The 17,229-nt window shown below is 36.5% G+C and overlaps 1 protein-coding gene across 2 annotated transcripts; it reads right to left on the reverse strand.

The window, feature by feature from the left end:
* Nucleotides 1-1,304: 1,304 nt before the first annotated feature.
* On the reverse strand, nt 1,305-14,934 carry LOC103954894 (clustered mitochondria protein). 2 transcript variants are annotated; one of them, XM_018649331.2, is made up of 29 exons: nt 14,746-14,934; nt 13,985-14,201; nt 12,941-13,002; nt 12,540-12,729; nt 12,324-12,464; nt 12,055-12,211; nt 11,763-11,956; nt 11,553-11,654; nt 10,676-10,811; nt 10,413-10,541; nt 9,430-9,817; nt 8,818-8,922; nt 8,558-8,676; nt 8,258-8,366; nt 8,079-8,168; nt 7,634-7,774; nt 7,389-7,559; nt 7,125-7,211; nt 5,905-6,039; nt 5,441-5,596; nt 4,947-5,015; nt 4,679-4,837; nt 4,141-4,197; nt 4,018-4,058; nt 3,792-3,911; nt 2,928-3,237; nt 2,709-2,816; nt 2,512-2,583; nt 1,305-2,104 (listed from the first exon to the last, which is right to left on the reverse strand). In XM_018649331.2, exons 2-29 carry the CDS (start codon nt 14,190-14,192, stop codon nt 1,637-1,639), a joined length of 4,224 nt encoding a protein of 1,407 aa, XP_018504847.2. In that variant the 5' UTR covers nt 14,193-14,201; nt 14,746-14,934; the 3' UTR covers nt 1,305-1,636. The 2 variants fall into 2 exon arrangements, with proteins under 2 accessions (XP_018504847.2, XP_009365026.2); XM_009366751.3 differs by having other exon boundaries at nt 13,985-14,206.
* Between the last annotated feature and the right edge of the window lie 2,295 nt (nt 14,935-17,229).

The raw sequence follows: 17,229 nt of genomic DNA on the forward strand, positions 1-17,229 counted from the left end.
TCATTCACCTGAGGCGAACTCGAGGTTGAACAACTTGCTGTATGAAGAAAACGCGTGTTGAAGCTTCAAGGTTTGCATCAATGAGATTAGGGCAGGGCAAGGTTATCAGAAAGCAAGAGAAAGGAAGCACAAGTGGCAGCTAATCAACATGAGGCATATAAAGGATCAATGCCTTTCTTATAAGCGAGTCCCATATGATGAAGGTTGCAAGTAATCATCAGCAGTGTCAAACACACCAAGTGCGTTCAGGAACAACAGTGGTATCTCAAACACAAACCCTCTTTTCGTTTCTTACGATTTTCGAATTTGGAAGAAATGGATTCCCTTTGTTGCAATCTGTAAAAAAAGAGGATTGGAATATCATGCCATTGTTTCTTCATTTTGATACAACGTGTGAAATTTATTTATGCAGAAGACAAGTTTCAACAAGTTTGAAAGGTCTGAGGTTCTACCTGTTTTTCAGAATTGATTTACTAATTACTATTAACTTACGTATATACTAAAAAGAAAGTGTTTTAATTACTTTTTGTAGGTTTTGAAAGATGAGGAAAAGCGTCGAGTACATATATGGTGTGCTGACGTCAAAATTCGGACAAAACTTGATTGGGTTCAGCACGTATTTGTCTCGCATTGCTTTCGGCCTCAATGCCACGAGATGGCTCAGAGAATAGGCATGCCACTGTTACACGATGTCCACAAATGTGACATGTAGAGTTGTGTTTGAGCGTAACAACAGTAAGCTCTATAAACCTTCTTCTTTCTTTGAGAAGTGAGAACCATGTCCTTGAAAACCATTCAATTTGATAAAGCATGCTCTCCTCTTCATAGTTTGGGAGCGTTCCTCCAAGTAATGCAAGACTCTGAATCTTGAACCGTTTACACTCGTTTCATCAATTTTTTTGCTCATTTAAGTGTAAGTAGTTATCGATACTACCTACCACATTAGTGATGTAGTTCATCAAAATTCAAAAAGTGGTACGATTGGATGTGTTTTCTGGATGCTGCTAGTGATAACGTGGTCGGGTGAGGCCAAAAGTGTAGTGTGATGGTGCCGGCAACGATGGAAAGGGCATATGCATGTTGGTGGTTGTACTGCGGGCCTGCGGCCATCTAGCTTGTTCACCAAAGTTTAATCCAATTGGGATTTCAAACATAACAGTGATATAGAGCTTAGACGAAGTTATGATCTACGTTTATAAATCCAAACAAGACGATACAAGTCAAATAAAAAAACTACAATCCGCCAAGTTTCCGGCTCCGAAAATAATTTATCAAGCATATGATGAACAAACAATTTGCAGACCTTTGTCAAATGCCCTTCAATTTATTTCATTTTTGAAGCACAGAAACAACCGAGGGAACTGAAGGCTGATTAATCCTCAATCAGGAAAATAATCAAGGCAGTTTTACATGTCATAGAGGGGACTGCTTTCAAATAAACGTAAAAACATGTCAATTGAAATTTTCCATCCTGACGTACTAGGGCAAATTATATTGAACCGATTTGCTCCACAAATTCCTTGGACTAGTTTCTAATCCTCAAAACCAACAGAAAATATTCTTACCTCAAAATATCAAAACCTCGCAATGAAAACCCACCTTGGTGTCGATCAATAAAACTTTGATGCTCAAAATTTCAAGATGCGGCTTTGCTTTTCGATTTCTGTTTCTTGCCGTCCAGTGTTGCTAAGCCTTTGCCCAATCCAACGGGAGGCTGAGCTTCCTGCTCCGCTGTTGCTTGCTCTTGTTTCACATCAGCTGAGCCATTTGCAGGATGACTATTGGCTTCCTTCGCTCCATCGGTTTCTCCATTTTCTGCAGCAACTGGTGGGGTCGCACCTGAGTTGATGATATCGAGGAACTGAGTAAGTGGAGGCAAGGCTTGGACTGGAACACCGTGTGGGCGTACCAAGAGGCCCCTTGCTGCTGCCTTCCTCCTGACTTCAGCTGCTGCACGAGCAGCCCTCTCATCAACTCCCCTACCTCTTGGAAGAGTATCACCAATTATTGCAGCATTAAGAGATTTGTTGACGGAGGGGTTAGAGCTCCCAGACCCACCGGATTTGGCAGCAGACTGGAATGCCTGCATCAAGTCAGGATGAGCCTGACAGGCAAAGTAAACTATTAATTGGAAATCAAGATTCTTGGTGTAAATTATAACCCAGACACAAAGCAGCATGGTTTAGCAGTTTAAGGATCACTATGGTGGCAATATTACACAAATCTCTCCATATTCTTCTTTCAAGACGTTACCCACAGTTCCTCTTATTCTTCTTTTCTGATAAAATATTCCGACAATACATCAGAATATTTTATGAACGGAAGCATTAGTAGACGGACTAGGTTTATTGGGCCTTTTTGTGTCCTTCACAAATAATTAGAAATATGAAAAGATGTAGAACAGAAATAGGAGAAATGTAACGATGAGACCATGACTTAGGAAACACACCAATTATCCTTCAATTGAACAAAATTTCAAATTTATAAGCAAAAAGAAGAAATCCAAAGTACCTTCAAGATGTCAATTGCCTTTTGAGCTGAAGCAGCACTCAAAGCTTGACCTTTTTGCTTTTGTGCATTCATCTATTGGAACAAGATACAAATAAATTTAGGAATCAGAAACAAATACTACTAAAGTACATATATTATGCAATCACCCTTCAATATGTTTTCACTGTGCAAGCTACTAAAGGATGCCATCCACTTACCTGTAGCTCACGCATCTTAAATGTCTTCATCCAGTTTTGAGAGTCACGTGTTCTAGAATCCTCCTCGCCCAATTGTTTGACAAGTATGTCATAGGTTTTCTTTTCATGCTGCCACACCAAATGTTATAAAATGTTAATTGCACTCTAAAGTTGCCCAGTGTATGGAATGAGATTGTTCAAGTGAAATTACATTAAAAAGACAACTCTTCCACAACATACCTGGTGAGAGAGCTTGAAGGCACCCATACAATTAAATGCAATAGCAAGTGCATGATAGCATACAGCAGTCTGGATGTGTTCCTCCCCAAGAAGCCTTTCATTTTTTTTCAGGGCCTCTTGCAAATATCGAAGAGCAGTATCCATCTTCCCAAGATCTTGATACATCATAGCGACATTAATGAAAGTTGCAGCAACATCAGGGTGATCTGGTCCAGATGACAAACTTAGCAGGAGCAATGCCCTCGACATGTGCCGTAGTGCGAGTTCTGTCTGGTTGAGTCCATGGTAGAAAAGAGCCATATTTCCATAGCTGCAGTAGCAAAGTTGCAAAGACAAGGAGAGCATCAGATTCAGAAAAAGAAAGGAGTGAGAAAGAGAAAGAATAATATCAACCATGATAGGCAAGTGTGTGAACACTGTTTAGTACTATACAGGTTAACACAAAAACACAAATAAACCAATTAATATTTAAAGAGAAAACAACCTTCTCATGCAAGATAAAAGAATTTTTAAACTGATTATGACATTACATCCACTATAAGAATATAGGATGGGTACTTTCATAAGTCACCGTAAATCAAAATGTCAAAACACAAACAATCTCATCAAGATTCCAATATTAACACATCTTAAGAAAAAGGTACAGTGACAATCTTCATAGTAATCCTCGAAAGAGTAACAAATCACGAATTTCAATAATGTACTCCTCAAAAGAGCAACCAATCAAGAATTTCAATAATTAACAGTTTGAGTTTATGTTATACTGTCAGAAAATAAAAGACTAACGGGAAAATTAAGTTCAAAATATATACATGCAACCACCATCTTAGCTACTGAAACAGGTATAAACACCAAAAGCAATACCTGTGAGCAGTGTCAGGGTGGTCTAGGCCCAAGCAGCGTTCATTTATAATTAGTTCCTTATGCTGTTGCATTATGGCTCCAGCCATGTCTCCTGCATGATACAGAACCATGGCAAGATACCTGAAACTCAACGCAGCAAATACTTAGCTCAAATGTTATCAGCATCATGAATATCTAATTATAAATACAAAAAATCTGCTGAAAAGTATAAAGAGGATATGCATACCGACAGCAGTTAGCAACCTCCCGATGCATTGGACCAGTAACCTGAAATCACAAAAAGGATATAATAGTGCTAGACATAGACGCATTGAGGAAAGTTTAAGAACAACCAAATAATATTAGTTACCTGCTGAAGTATCGAAAATGCCTCAGTAAATAATGTGTAGGCTTCACTTAACATTCCCTAGAAGGAAAACAAAAGTATAGAGTAAATAATTAAACCAATCAGTATTGGAACATGGTGTTGAGTCATTGACAACAATTAACTGATAGAAGATCTTTATAGATTCTTATGGTGAAGAGTTCCAAATTAATAAAAATCCCACCAACATCTTGAAAGTTGAAATGCTGCTTTATATTTCAGAAAATTCCAGAATTGAAATATATTTATTTTCATGGTAAATGCAGCATCTTTATATTTAAATATAAAAACCTATGCCATCTTTATATTCATGGTAGATATCCCAGAACTAGAACATACAAAAATATACACCCAGAAATGCTACGTTATATTCTAAATTTTAATATAACTTTTTAAGTCAGTCTTGATCATCTTTGAGAATTAGCTTTGACTTCAAGTTTCTCATCAACAAGTCTATTCTGGTCGAGAACTTTTCCTCACATCTGGAACCTGATGCTATAATGACACGCAATAAAGTGCATACCTCAGCCAGTTGGATCTTTCCTGTTTCCACAAGATCCTTAGCTTCTGAACACACAGGAACTGAGTGTTTCACTACAGGTTGAAGATTTAAGATATCTGACATTTGGAAGGGTGCTACAGAGTTAAGATCATATCTGCGAGCTGCAATTGTAATGCCCATCTGCAAAATGAAATCAAAGTTAAGTTGTTGGCCATTTAGAAGCTCAATTGATATTGAAACAAATTTGAGTAACAATCAAGTACATTGGACAAGAAGAATTCAGAGTTACCTTTTGGCAAAGATTACGTATAACAGAATCTTTCTTTACATGCATCCTAGCATCCTCCGGCAACTCAAACTATCAACAATGGGAAACTAGGTAAAATATATAACGATACACACCACTCAAAGGTAAAATATGAGGATCAAGTAATAAACATGAAGATCCACCAACCATATATAAGTTCATTTTAATTTATATAGCTCAGGAAATGGTAAAACGCCATTAAAAATATGGAAAAATGTTCCCATACCACAAATGATAAATTATTTGAAATAAAATCACCAGGTCCCCATGAAGTGCTTATATTTTTCAAAAATATGTAACCTGTTGAAGAGGTGGGTGCAGAAGCAGACAAACTCAAAGAAATAGGCGACCAATAGAAAAAATCAAGCAAATGCAAATTCCTCATGCCAAAAAGTTCATGTATGAACATCCATCAAAAAATTATTAAACGAAATCTAATTTCTCCAGGACAGTCCAATAATATTGATACTTAATACCTGATATTTGAGTTTTGCGAATTCTTGAATGTCGGACCATAGAGTTTCTGAGCTAGCAAGCATAAATGAGGATCGACTCTTTCTAGCAGATGCTCCATCCTTCAATTTTCCTTGACCCTTGGACGATTTTCCTGGAGATTTCTGTCCTGTTTGTTCCTGAAGATAAAGGAACTTGAAGTCACAAACCCTGCTCAACAATTTTCAATTAATAAACGAAATTTTCTCTGATTTACTTGGTACAATTTTATGTTTCTCCAAAAGTTAAAAATTAATATTCAAATGCATATAGCTTCAGTTTCTGATTGCAAAAGAGTTCTCAGATGAGCATTAAAGGATGACAGATAAAATTAGATGAGAATTGCCATGAAGTTGTACAGATAAGTTATAACTTGTAACTAAGAAAACAATTTGACAAAAAATTATTTTTTCAATCGGTTGGTACTATTAAATTCTATGAGACTTACTTTTTTGGGTGTTCTAGACTGCATATTATTAGCAGTGACTTTTGAGCCAACTGCTTGACAGCTTCCAAAGAAACAGTTGAAGAAATGGGTGATTGCGGGCCCAATATCATGATCGTCTGTTTCTCTCAAGGCATCCTGCAGAATAAGAAAACCATGAACCACTTTCCACCAAACATCAAGGACCTCAATGTTTTTTACTTTTTACTGTTACTGGACAATAATTTTGAAAGCCAAAAGGATGGAACTAAAACGATATTTAACACCTATAATATATATAACCTATCCAAGTCAACTGTTTCCCAATCATGTCCTTGGTCCAAAATAATAGCGTCAAAGTACAAATAGGCACAAACAAGCAACAAGCTCTCGCAAGAATTGATAGTTTCCAATGGATGTCCCAGAATATAGGAGCTCAATTACAAACAGTAGGCATCAATCATGAAAAGTTGCAGCTCAAATTAAAGTAAAACAAATGTACAAACTGCTTTGCAGGAAAGCAAATACGACGCATAAAAATTCCAAAACTGTAACAGCCAAATGGATGCTGTTTAATGGTCAGACGGGAAACTTGAAAGGATATTTCTTAGCCAAAACCGTCTATGTAATTAAGCAACAACTCAATGCACAAACTATCCATTTACAACTTCAGCATAAATCTAAAGAAAATATATCACACTACTGAAGTCCTTTACGGGACAGGTTCCCCGCCATTAAAGTATCTAAGTACATGCATTACGATCTACATTCTCAACTGCAACCTGAATCAAACTGCTTCATTAATGACCAACAACAAAGGTTTTATGGCAGTAACATGCTGTAAGACGCCACATTTCCTGGTCCTCAACAGGATAATTTTTACTCTCTTATAAAATAGCAAGGAATATCATAAAAGGAAAATGAGCAGACATTTCCAGCTAAAGCATTGGTCCAGAAAAATATATCACATAACGGAAGTACCCGAGAGGTCAAGTTCCCCACTCCTATAGAATCTAAGTCACGTAAGCATCATTGGTCTGCACTCAATTAAATCTGACATCATAGGAGTTGTGTCCCTCCTAGAGAACTGAACCAAATAAGTTAGTTTATAGTCACGTAGATTTTACGGCAATAACATTGTAATGTGCCACATTTCCTGGTGCCAACAAGACAACACCTCAGTTTTTATAAAATAAAAAGAATGTGATAATATCAGATCAAGCAGATAAGGAAATGCCTATCACCTTGAGAATGTGCTTGGCAGATCTAACCATTATCTCATTGGAGCAAAGATCCCAAAGATGAGGTAAATGTCTGGTCCCATCAGCCACCTGTTAAAATAATCCAAAATGCATCAAATACACTATCCCAATCACATAAGTCATCAGACCTTGTTTGTTACATTTTATGCAAAACCTCAAAAGGAAAAGAAAAAGGACTACTTCCACAGTTTCTATCCATCAATACTTACAAAAGTTAGAAGTATTAATTAAAGCCATAATGCTTACTTTTCCAATATAGCGAACATTAATTCCATGAGCATGGAGTGCTTCAGTTAGTGTCTGCCCGTCCATAGGTGATACTTCAAGCGTGCAGAGGTCTTGTATAAATTTTGGAAGCACAACATCTGTAAGATACAAACTGGCTTTCCTCACATTTCCTTCATCTTCTGCTATCTCCTGGAAAAAAGAAAACAAATAAATGGATACATGTTCAAACCCACTGAAAAAAATTTCAAAGTAAAAAACCACACCTCCTCATTTCCAGCCAACTTAAACTCAGTGAAGACATTAGGGTTAAAAAGAATTTCTTCACATGGATCAGAGCTATCAGTGTGTGGAGCTGGAGATGCACTTTCTTGTGCATCTGTGGCCTTCCCTTCTTCCGTTATGTCCTGTGAAGAGCCATCCAAAGAGCCACATCACCCAAATTACTTTAAGGTCCATTGGGAAATGGATAAAAAATCATACTGTCCAAACAGATGATAAGTGTACCTTTAACACTATTAACATACTATGGGAATTATTACCAACTCCAAAAGATATGTAAAACCCCCTTTCCCGTCAAATAGGGACCAATAAGACATAAAAAATCAACGACTAAACTTTACAAACATACTGAAAATGCAGAAACAAGTCTAACAAAAATTGCAACGTTCATAAACTCTATAAACTGCAGTTGAATCGGCTAAATTTTACCTGCTTAGCATCAGTGATGATTGAAGAATCAGTGGTGATAATACCTTCTCCATCTTTAGACTTAGACTTTGGTTTCTCAGCAGCTTGGGCCTTCTCCCAATACACAAAAGGCTCATATTTAGAAACTTATGAAAAAAAAAATTCAAATATAGTACTGATATAAGGTATTATTATCTTACCTGGGAATAGACAGTAATTAGTTCTGGCCTCAAGATACAAAATCTGGACCCAGATCCAGTGAAATTTGCATCACGAGGAGTCACTCTCATCAAGTCGAGGAGATAATGCCTGAAATAGGGAGGAGCAGAGTTAAAACAAGTGTATTAAGTTAGATCTATATGAATGTAAATTCTTGATTGCATGAATAAATATTCAACAAATAGATAGAGATTCTTTTGGAGGAAGCTATCAACACAGGAGTTCTGAGAAGTCAAACATCACACAGAAGAATCCAAACGTATGCGGAAAAAGATATTTACCTGTCATCACTACCAACAATACCCTTGCATTCCACCGGTGCAGCCAATCTGAAAACATTTCCAGATCCATCCAGGACTGTATGCTCTTTCAGATGAAGGCGCTTAGCTGCTTCCACCACCTAAACATAATAAAATCTTAGAAATTGCACAATAAAGTCCTGTTTTACAAAGAAAGAAAGCAGTTTTATGATTATAAAAAAAAAATCAAAATATGGTACATTTGGCAGCATCATATAATATGCTAAGCTTCAAATCCTCACCTTGGAATGAAACTCTTCATTCCAGCATATTTTCTTGCCATTATCAACAGAACCGTACAGAAGAGAGTCTGATTTATCCCCTTGAAGAATGCCCGGTAAAACACTCTGGTGTCAATGCCAATGAGTTAGAGATAGAATAAGGAGAGAGCAATCAGATAGCAAAAGTTGTTCCTTATTAAAAAACCAAAAAAGAGTGAAAAAAAAAAAAAAAATTATCTATAGCAAGCATGGCAATAAGAAAAAAAAAAAAAAAAAAAAAAATTTGTTGTGAATGATAGAATCAATAAATTCAGTAATTAGAAAGGCAACTTTAACAATAACTACTTTTTCAACAGTTTTGGATTTCAAGAATCCTAAAGATAGATTTTAGTAGCAAAACTATCACCGGATATATAATACAAATAAAATTAATAAGAGAAAGACAAATGCACATGCACATAGGGGTGTGTAGCCAGGGGGGGGGTATGAGAGATAAGCTCAGGCTGTAATAGACAATTTTGCTTCTAAAAACCATGATGTTTGCAACTTGGTAGCTATAGCCTTAAGAATACCAATTTCTATAAGAGTAACAAAGTTATAAAACATAGAAAGAACATCAGATTCGAGGCACACCTGAGCTATTACTCTGTGCCCCCTGTAATCGATTATGACCATAGCAAGATTATAAAGTCCAGAGACATCAGCTTCCTGGTACGCCTTGGTGCCTTTCAAATCATTATTTGCAGAAGCATAAGTAGCCTGCTCAGTTTCACCCAATTGAGTATCGGCAGAAACATCAGTAGAGGATTCAGTGGCATCATCAACCGTACTTGATCCTTTGCATTTTTCTCCATTGGGAATTGCACTCTCTCCATGCAACAAACTGTCAGGAGCCTTCTCAGAACTGTGTAAAAAACCAGTGGCCCCTATCTTTGGACTAGAATACGATGCATGTTTCTTAGACAGCTGCTCAAGGTCCGCATCAACAGCAAAACTGAAGAATATATTATTGTGAACATACCTAGAGCCAAAAAGACCAAAATCTTATATCAATTCAATAGACATTGAACATATGATTGTAATTTAATCTATCATCATAATATGCATGCACATGCAATGAAAATCAAAGTTACAACCATATGCTTAAGAAATATATTTCCTGGGAAGTACATGAGTACCAAAATCTATCAAAACAAGCATGTCTAATATATCGAGATAACTTAAAGCAGAGCCTCAAAGTTCAAATTCAATGCAGAAACCCTCAAATGGAAATGATGTGCCCCCTATAGGAAAAGCGAATCAAAATACATGTATGCATGTGCACAAACCAAATATGTATAACATATTGCCAATATCAGCAGAATTACGGTATAGTGGGATCTAATTAGCCTACACAGCTGAAAAAATTATTTCAATAAAAGGCAATTAAAAGGTAGCAATAATTAGCATACTGAGGAGCTGTGACATTGTTTTTACAGAGTTACAGTTATTAACACAAAACTACTCGCCATTTAGGCAGCTGACAAAGTGATTCATAGACATAATGTCCTAACTGAAAGTCTTCAAGTATAGCATTACTAAGAAAATTAAGGTAATCTGTTTCAGGTCAGTCTCACATGTGGAAGCACTCTGGATCGGTTGGGTTTATAGGAGGTATGCATCTACTAATAACTCCAATAGCACCACTAATAGCTGCATCAACAAAGTCTGAAGTCACTTTGTACAGAGCCCTATCCCGCAAAATTCTGCAAAATAAGGACTTTGTGAGAGATAAAGACACAATATAAAACACAAAACCTTGAGTGACAATAATTACCGGAAAATTATAAAGGACATACATAACTAGATTAGAACCCAATATTTTACCGGAAATCATTACCTTTCCTGAGGAGTTGTATGCGGAAATTCCCTACAAGATTGCAACTCCTCATTCCAATCCCTTTGCATGCCAATTAGCTCACTCCCATATGAAAGAGTAAGGGAATCCTCTGCTCTAGCTGCATCACGCTTGTGATCTGACAATAGAAGATCCCTTAAAATGTATTTATATGTAAAGATAAAGCATAACATCAAGGAAACTCAGAAAACCAACTTCGTTATGCCCTATAATAGTGTCATAAGTAACAAATACATGAACAAGACAACCTTAGAAAACAACACCCTACAATTAAGTTGCAATAGTCAAAATAGAGAAACAAGAATATTGACCACAAACTGAAAATGATTTGCATGTAATGTGGTTAAATATTCCTACTTTAAGAATGATTATGGTGAAATTCGTTGTCATTTGTGGATTATTCATAGTCACAAAAGACATGAGAAAAAGAAAACGAGCTGACAAGAATTTTGCAAAAGGTTCCAGACAAAGAAAACATACAGAATTATGACTGAGAATTTGTTGAACTCTAAATTGAAGGCAAAGTCAGATATAATGGCAGCTTAAAAACAACAAGAAACAATGATCATGCTCAAGTATCATAACCAAGGCAGGTTTCACATCCAATATATACCAAACCAACACAAAGAGTTAAACTTAAAATCGTTATAATTTATTTCCTTTATATTTAAGGGAAGAATTCATAGTACAGTAATCTTCATCAGTAGCAGAAACGCCTGAAAGAGGCAACCAGCCAATTGGCCAGACTGCTAAATATGCTAAATATGAGATAAAAGTTTGCCCAAGGAGAGTGCCACCTTCTACCACCCAAAGATCCTCATTTGAAGTAAAAATTCAAGTACAATTAAGTTCAACTAACCTGGAACTGGATACAACCCTAGCCATGAATTTGGTGGCAATAAAGACTGCACATTTTCAAAAGGATGTGCAGATGCCCTCCACTCCAAAATTTCACGAAAAGCTTCAAATGGGAAACAGTAGAAGATAATTAATCAAACATCTGTATGCTTCAAAATTTAAAAAATAAATAAATAATACAGGTAAATAATGTATAAACCATTTATAGTACCTTTCTTGAACTTAGAGCTAATCTTTTGCAAAAGTCCAACAAGTGTGGTTGCTTCCGAATTACTTTTACTCAGCTTAGGGTCAAGGGTGTTCCCCGTGCTCGAATTGACATAGAACATTTTTGTAGTCCCAGTAATGCAGTGTTTATTACCCTCCAATGTTACTACATCCAAATAAATCAAATCCCCAACAAGCCTGACAACAAAAATACCAAACAGTACATAGTTAAGACATTTTCTAGGGGGAAATTATCTTTATGTTATCAGATGCAAGTAAGAGATGTCATGGTTCACCTTCTATAGCTTGGTGGAGGATTGAAGGATGAAAACACCATACTCTCCACGCATTTGATCTCTTTTGAGGGTGAAGATAGCAAATTGCTCAATGAACCAGCAATGTCCTCCATAAAACCCAAACCATCAAGCTCTGGGACCTCAGTTTTCACAGTATCTAGATCAAATAGAATTACAGGAGTGCCAAGTTAAACCACTTCCAAATGTCGATAACAGGTAAGATAAATGAGAAGATTATGACTTAATGTTAAATGAACTATATCTCAAACCTCCAGGGCTCGCCACTTTGTTTTGTGCAGTCTCATACTGTAATGCAAGTGATGTCGATAGTGACGCATGAAGTGTAGAAAGGGAAAGCAATTCTCTCGTACGATGAACATGAGCCCGTATAGATCTATCATCATATAAAGCTGCCAAAAAATATATTTACATTAGAAGATCCTTTTTAAGACTTGGAACCCCAAAGCAACAGAGAGGTAGTATACCAGGAACCATCTCCAAGGAACAGCCACCAATGGTAATATCAGCAACTTCAGAAATTTCATTAAAGTCTTCCAAATGATGAGTGGAGCCATCCTTTGTGTGTAGCAATAAGTCATAACATGTGAAGAAACATGTCTCTGGCGCATCAAGCAGAAATTGTCTTATATCCATAACAGAGTCTCCTGGGTTCAACTGGAAATTATAATGGATACAGTCAAACAAAACGTGACAGTGGAAGGACACAAAATATCTAACTAAGGAGACATAGACATCTCAATTTCTGTAGTTGAACTATTAGATGTGTCAACTAAATATGAGAAAAGGTGCTCAAATTGCATTACCTTTTGCATTTTGCAGCCAATTAAATAAAAAATTATATTAATAGCAATCAAAATTAACTCACTTGTAGCTCAAGCTTCTCGCCACTTTGTGTCTTGACAGAAACTGGGTACAGATGAAGGTCACCTGCACTCTCACGGTCATGGATTATCAGAATGAGATAGACGGCTTTTTCGATAACCAAATGAGAAAACTAAAGGTTCTGCTAATGATAATAAAAGACATAAATACAAATTGCTATTGAAGGGAAATACTCTTGACAGGCAAGCTATATGAGCATTCAACCATGAACTTTTACTCCGAAGAAATTCAGTTGTTATTTGCTCAAAACTAAGGGAATCCAGCTAAAGTAATGCATTGGAATTGCCTCTAAAGAAGTGTCAAACACACACACACATATATATATATATATATATATTTTATTTTTTGTAGGAAAAAAAAAAACTCAGCACACATAACATTTGTTGTAAAAAAATCCAGAGATCGCTGATATCCTGTGTCAGAGCAAATTTCTTTCAATGACACCAATGCAACAACAAAATTAGACACTTGGGAGGGAGAAAGAAAGAAAGAACAAGGCCTCACTCTTGATCTTCTTCCTTTATTTTGTTGAATATGAATGCAGCTACATATGTGTATATGGTGTGCATGTGTGACTGCAATCATATATGTATATATATAACTTATCATTTCCCTATATGTACAAGCAATGTTCGTGTCTTGTTGTTGTATAAGTAATTCTATTCATCCTAAAATTGTCAACAAAAATATGAAGTGTAGAACATGTCTTTTGTATCTGGTTCTTGGATCAAATTGTTATTTACCAAGAAATGTAACTATTTTTCTATCTATCCAAATTATCTAGGCAAACATGATTAGAGTATACGAGTACCTGCAGATGCATGCACACATGTGAGTTTAAGTAAATGTCTACATGTTTATGTATGTTGGCATCTACATTGCTTCTTTCATGTGGTAAAATTTTTGTTCTACTGAAAAGAAAATAGGACATTGTAAAGATCAGACAAAATGTTGAACATGGGAATGGCATATCAACAAGAAGTCTTTTCCAGAAATAAATATTTGAAGGCCCAAATACTAAATTCACCTTGCTTAGTATGGCTGATTGAATTTTCTGTTTCAGACTCCTTTACCTCCAGACTAGCATCAGTTGACTCTTCAACAGCTGGAACACCATTGTCTTCGGCTTTAATGGGCTCTGAAGCGCTTGAGTTATCTTTCACAGGAGCATCAGATGGGACCACAGCATTGCTCGCACCTCTACGGTTCCTCCCTTTATTCGACTTTCCAGCCATTTTCACCCCCTATTCTGATAATATTGTCAAGATGCCCAAGTCATAAGCACTTGCTCAAGCAATAAGCACTTGCTCCAGCCATTATCATATGATACCCAATTCGAAAACATGGAAAGCCTCCATCTTTCCTACTAATTAAAAATGCATACGAACTTGAACAAAGATTAATGGAAAAGACACAAATTTCAAGAAAAATTCTAAAATAGGTCACGAAAGCATTCTCTTGCAAAATACAGCCATTATATAAACGGGTAAACAATTAATTCCCGTTTGGCTGCCAAGAAATTGATAGAAAATGAAAACAAAAAAATTATTCAACCTTCCATTTCGTCATTTTGCAGACAACCGAAAGACGCTATATACATATACATACATATATACATATAACTTTTCAATCAACTGAGCCAAGAGCAACAATCGTTAATTCATTATTTGAAAAACGCAAGAATCAAACATTCATATTTGCTTCATTGTCAGTATATTTCCTCGGGAACCAAACGAGGGATTGGGAGAAAGCAAACGGATAGAACAAGAGTGAGTACAAAAATATTACCTGCAGCTGGGGCGATATATATAAATATATCTATGTATCTGTGTGTGTGAGGACAGATGGTAGAGACGTCGGAGGCTGAGGGTTGTAGGAGGGATGGAGAGCAAGGAGCAGAGAGAGGCAGTACCTGCAGAGTACTAGAGGCGGCTAAGTCTGCCCTCTTTATGAGAGAGAGTAGAGTGAGAGAGTAGAGTAGAGGGATGATTATGATTCTTATTAATTCAGTCATTGACATGGGCTGGGCTTTTTTATTTAAAATTTTAATTATTTTCAAATTATTTTTATCTCTTAAAATTATTTTTTTGAACTATTTTTCTTTTAAAATATATTTTCTTTTTAACTTCCTTAGAAATCAAACATCGTTATTGTCCTTTTTAGTTGAATTAAAAATTCGTATGTATTTTGAAAGATATAAAATTAACTAGGAGCAATAAACAAACCAAAATTACACAAATACATGTGATTTTTTTCCATAATAAAAAAATGCATTTGAATGGCCCATCCACTAAAATTACTATAAATTTTGCTTCCCCCCCCCGGTTTAATAAAAATCCATGTTTACCATTTTTAAGTATTTTATACAAATGTTTTTTTTTTTTAAATAATTAAGTGGGTTTCTAAGAGAAAGGAAAAAAAAGTTGAAGCCTCAAACGTCTAAAAAGGGCAACAACAATGTAAAGAAGTTAAAAAGTAAAAATTTATTTTAAAACAAAAACAGTTCAAGAAAATAATTTTAAAAGACAAAAATAATTAGAAAATAATTAAAATTTTAAATAAAAAAAGCCCAACCCACATCAACTGTGACATCCCACATCGCCCAGGGGAGTGATCCATAAATGTATATTCCCATCCCTACCTAGCACGAGGCCTTTTGGGAGCTCACTGGCTTCGGGTTCCGTAGGAACTCCGAAGTTAAGCGAGAAGAGGGCTAGAGCACTCCCAGGATGGGTGACCCTCTGGGAAGTTGCTCGTGAGTTCCCAAAAACAAAACCGTGAGGGAATGGTAAGCCCAAAGCGGACAATATCGTGCTACGGTGGTGGAGCGGGCCCGGGAAGTGATCCGCCCCGGGCCGGGATGTGACAATTTGGTATCAGAGCCTAACCCTGGTCGCGAGTGTGCCGACGAGGACGTCGGGCCCCCAAGGGGGGTGGATTGTGACATCCCACATCGCCCAGGGGAGTGATCCATAAATGTATATTCCCATCCCTACCTAGCACGAGGCCTTTTGGGAGCTCACTGGCTTCGGGTTCCGTAGGAACTCCGAAGTTAAGCGAGAAGAGGGCTAGAGCACTCCCAGGATGGGTGACCCTCTGGGAAGTTGCTCGTGAGTTCCCAAAAACAAAACCGTGAGGGAATGGTAAGCCCAAAGCGGACAATATCGTGCTACGGTGGTGGAGCGGGCCCGGGAAGTGATCCGCCCCGGGCCGGGATGTGACATCAACGACCAAATTAATAAAAATCATAATCATCTTTCTACTCTATCACCCTACTCTCTCCCATTAAGAGAACACACTTCCTGCCTCTCGTACTATCCAGCTATTGCCTCTCTCTGATCAGCGCTCTCTACCCCTGCTAAAACCCTCAACCTCCGACGTCTCTACCATCTCTCGGCACAAACACATATATATTTATATAAAATAGTAACTCATTGGCATAAAATAGAAGGTTTCAATTAAACCAAATATAATTAGCTTGCAAGGAAACAACTCAAAACTTCCTATCTTTATGTTCACTCATGCACTGATTATGCATGCAAATCATTTCCAAGTTAAATAAAATGTTTCTATTTTCTGTGCATATGTTGTGTGTGAGAAAAGTTCAACAGACTTGGTCAGAGACATGAGGAAGTGTTCGAGAATTTCAACAAGTCTGCTAGGTGCATACGTTGTGTGTGAAAACTCATATGAGTGGTGTCCAACATTTTAAATTTATAGTTGACATGATTTTCAGATTTAGAGGCGTATTCAATTGAGATTTTGAAAGATTTTAATTCTTTTAATGATTCTAGAGTATTTAATCAGGTTTTTAAGTGATTCTACGAAATTTAAGGTGTATTCAATTAAAATGTTAAGATAGTTTATTAAAATACTTAAAAATCCGGATTTATTCAAGTAAAATTTTAAATAAGTTTATAACATTTCAGGTGTATTCAATTAGAAATTGATTTTAAAGAATTTGAGAAAGTTGAGGAATTAGAGAGAATCGGAGAAATTTCGTAGTGTATTTTAACTTTTAAGCATCCGCATATCTCGCCTCTCCCATGAGATTTCGAGGGAATTAAATCAAAATTTTATATGGAATCTCTACAAATCAATTAACTCTATAAAAATTCTTAAAGTCTCTCAATTTATCAATTGAATACACCCCAATATTTTTTTTTGTCAAATGATAAATTTGTTAGATTAAACGTTAAATTAGGAAGCCGACAGAGTTCAAACCCGCATTTTACATAACAGTTGTTTTGTTGTATAGGTTTTTCTAGTAAC

Source organism: the organism of the source record quoted next, unplaced genomic scaffold, assembly GCF_019419815.1.
Source record: "Pyrus x bretschneideri cultivar Hongxiangsu unplaced genomic scaffold, Pyrus_bretschneideri_v1 Contig52, whole genome shotgun sequence".
In the NCBI taxonomy this organism is placed as follows: Eukaryota; Viridiplantae; Streptophyta; class Magnoliopsida; order Rosales; family Rosaceae; genus Pyrus; species Pyrus x bretschneideri.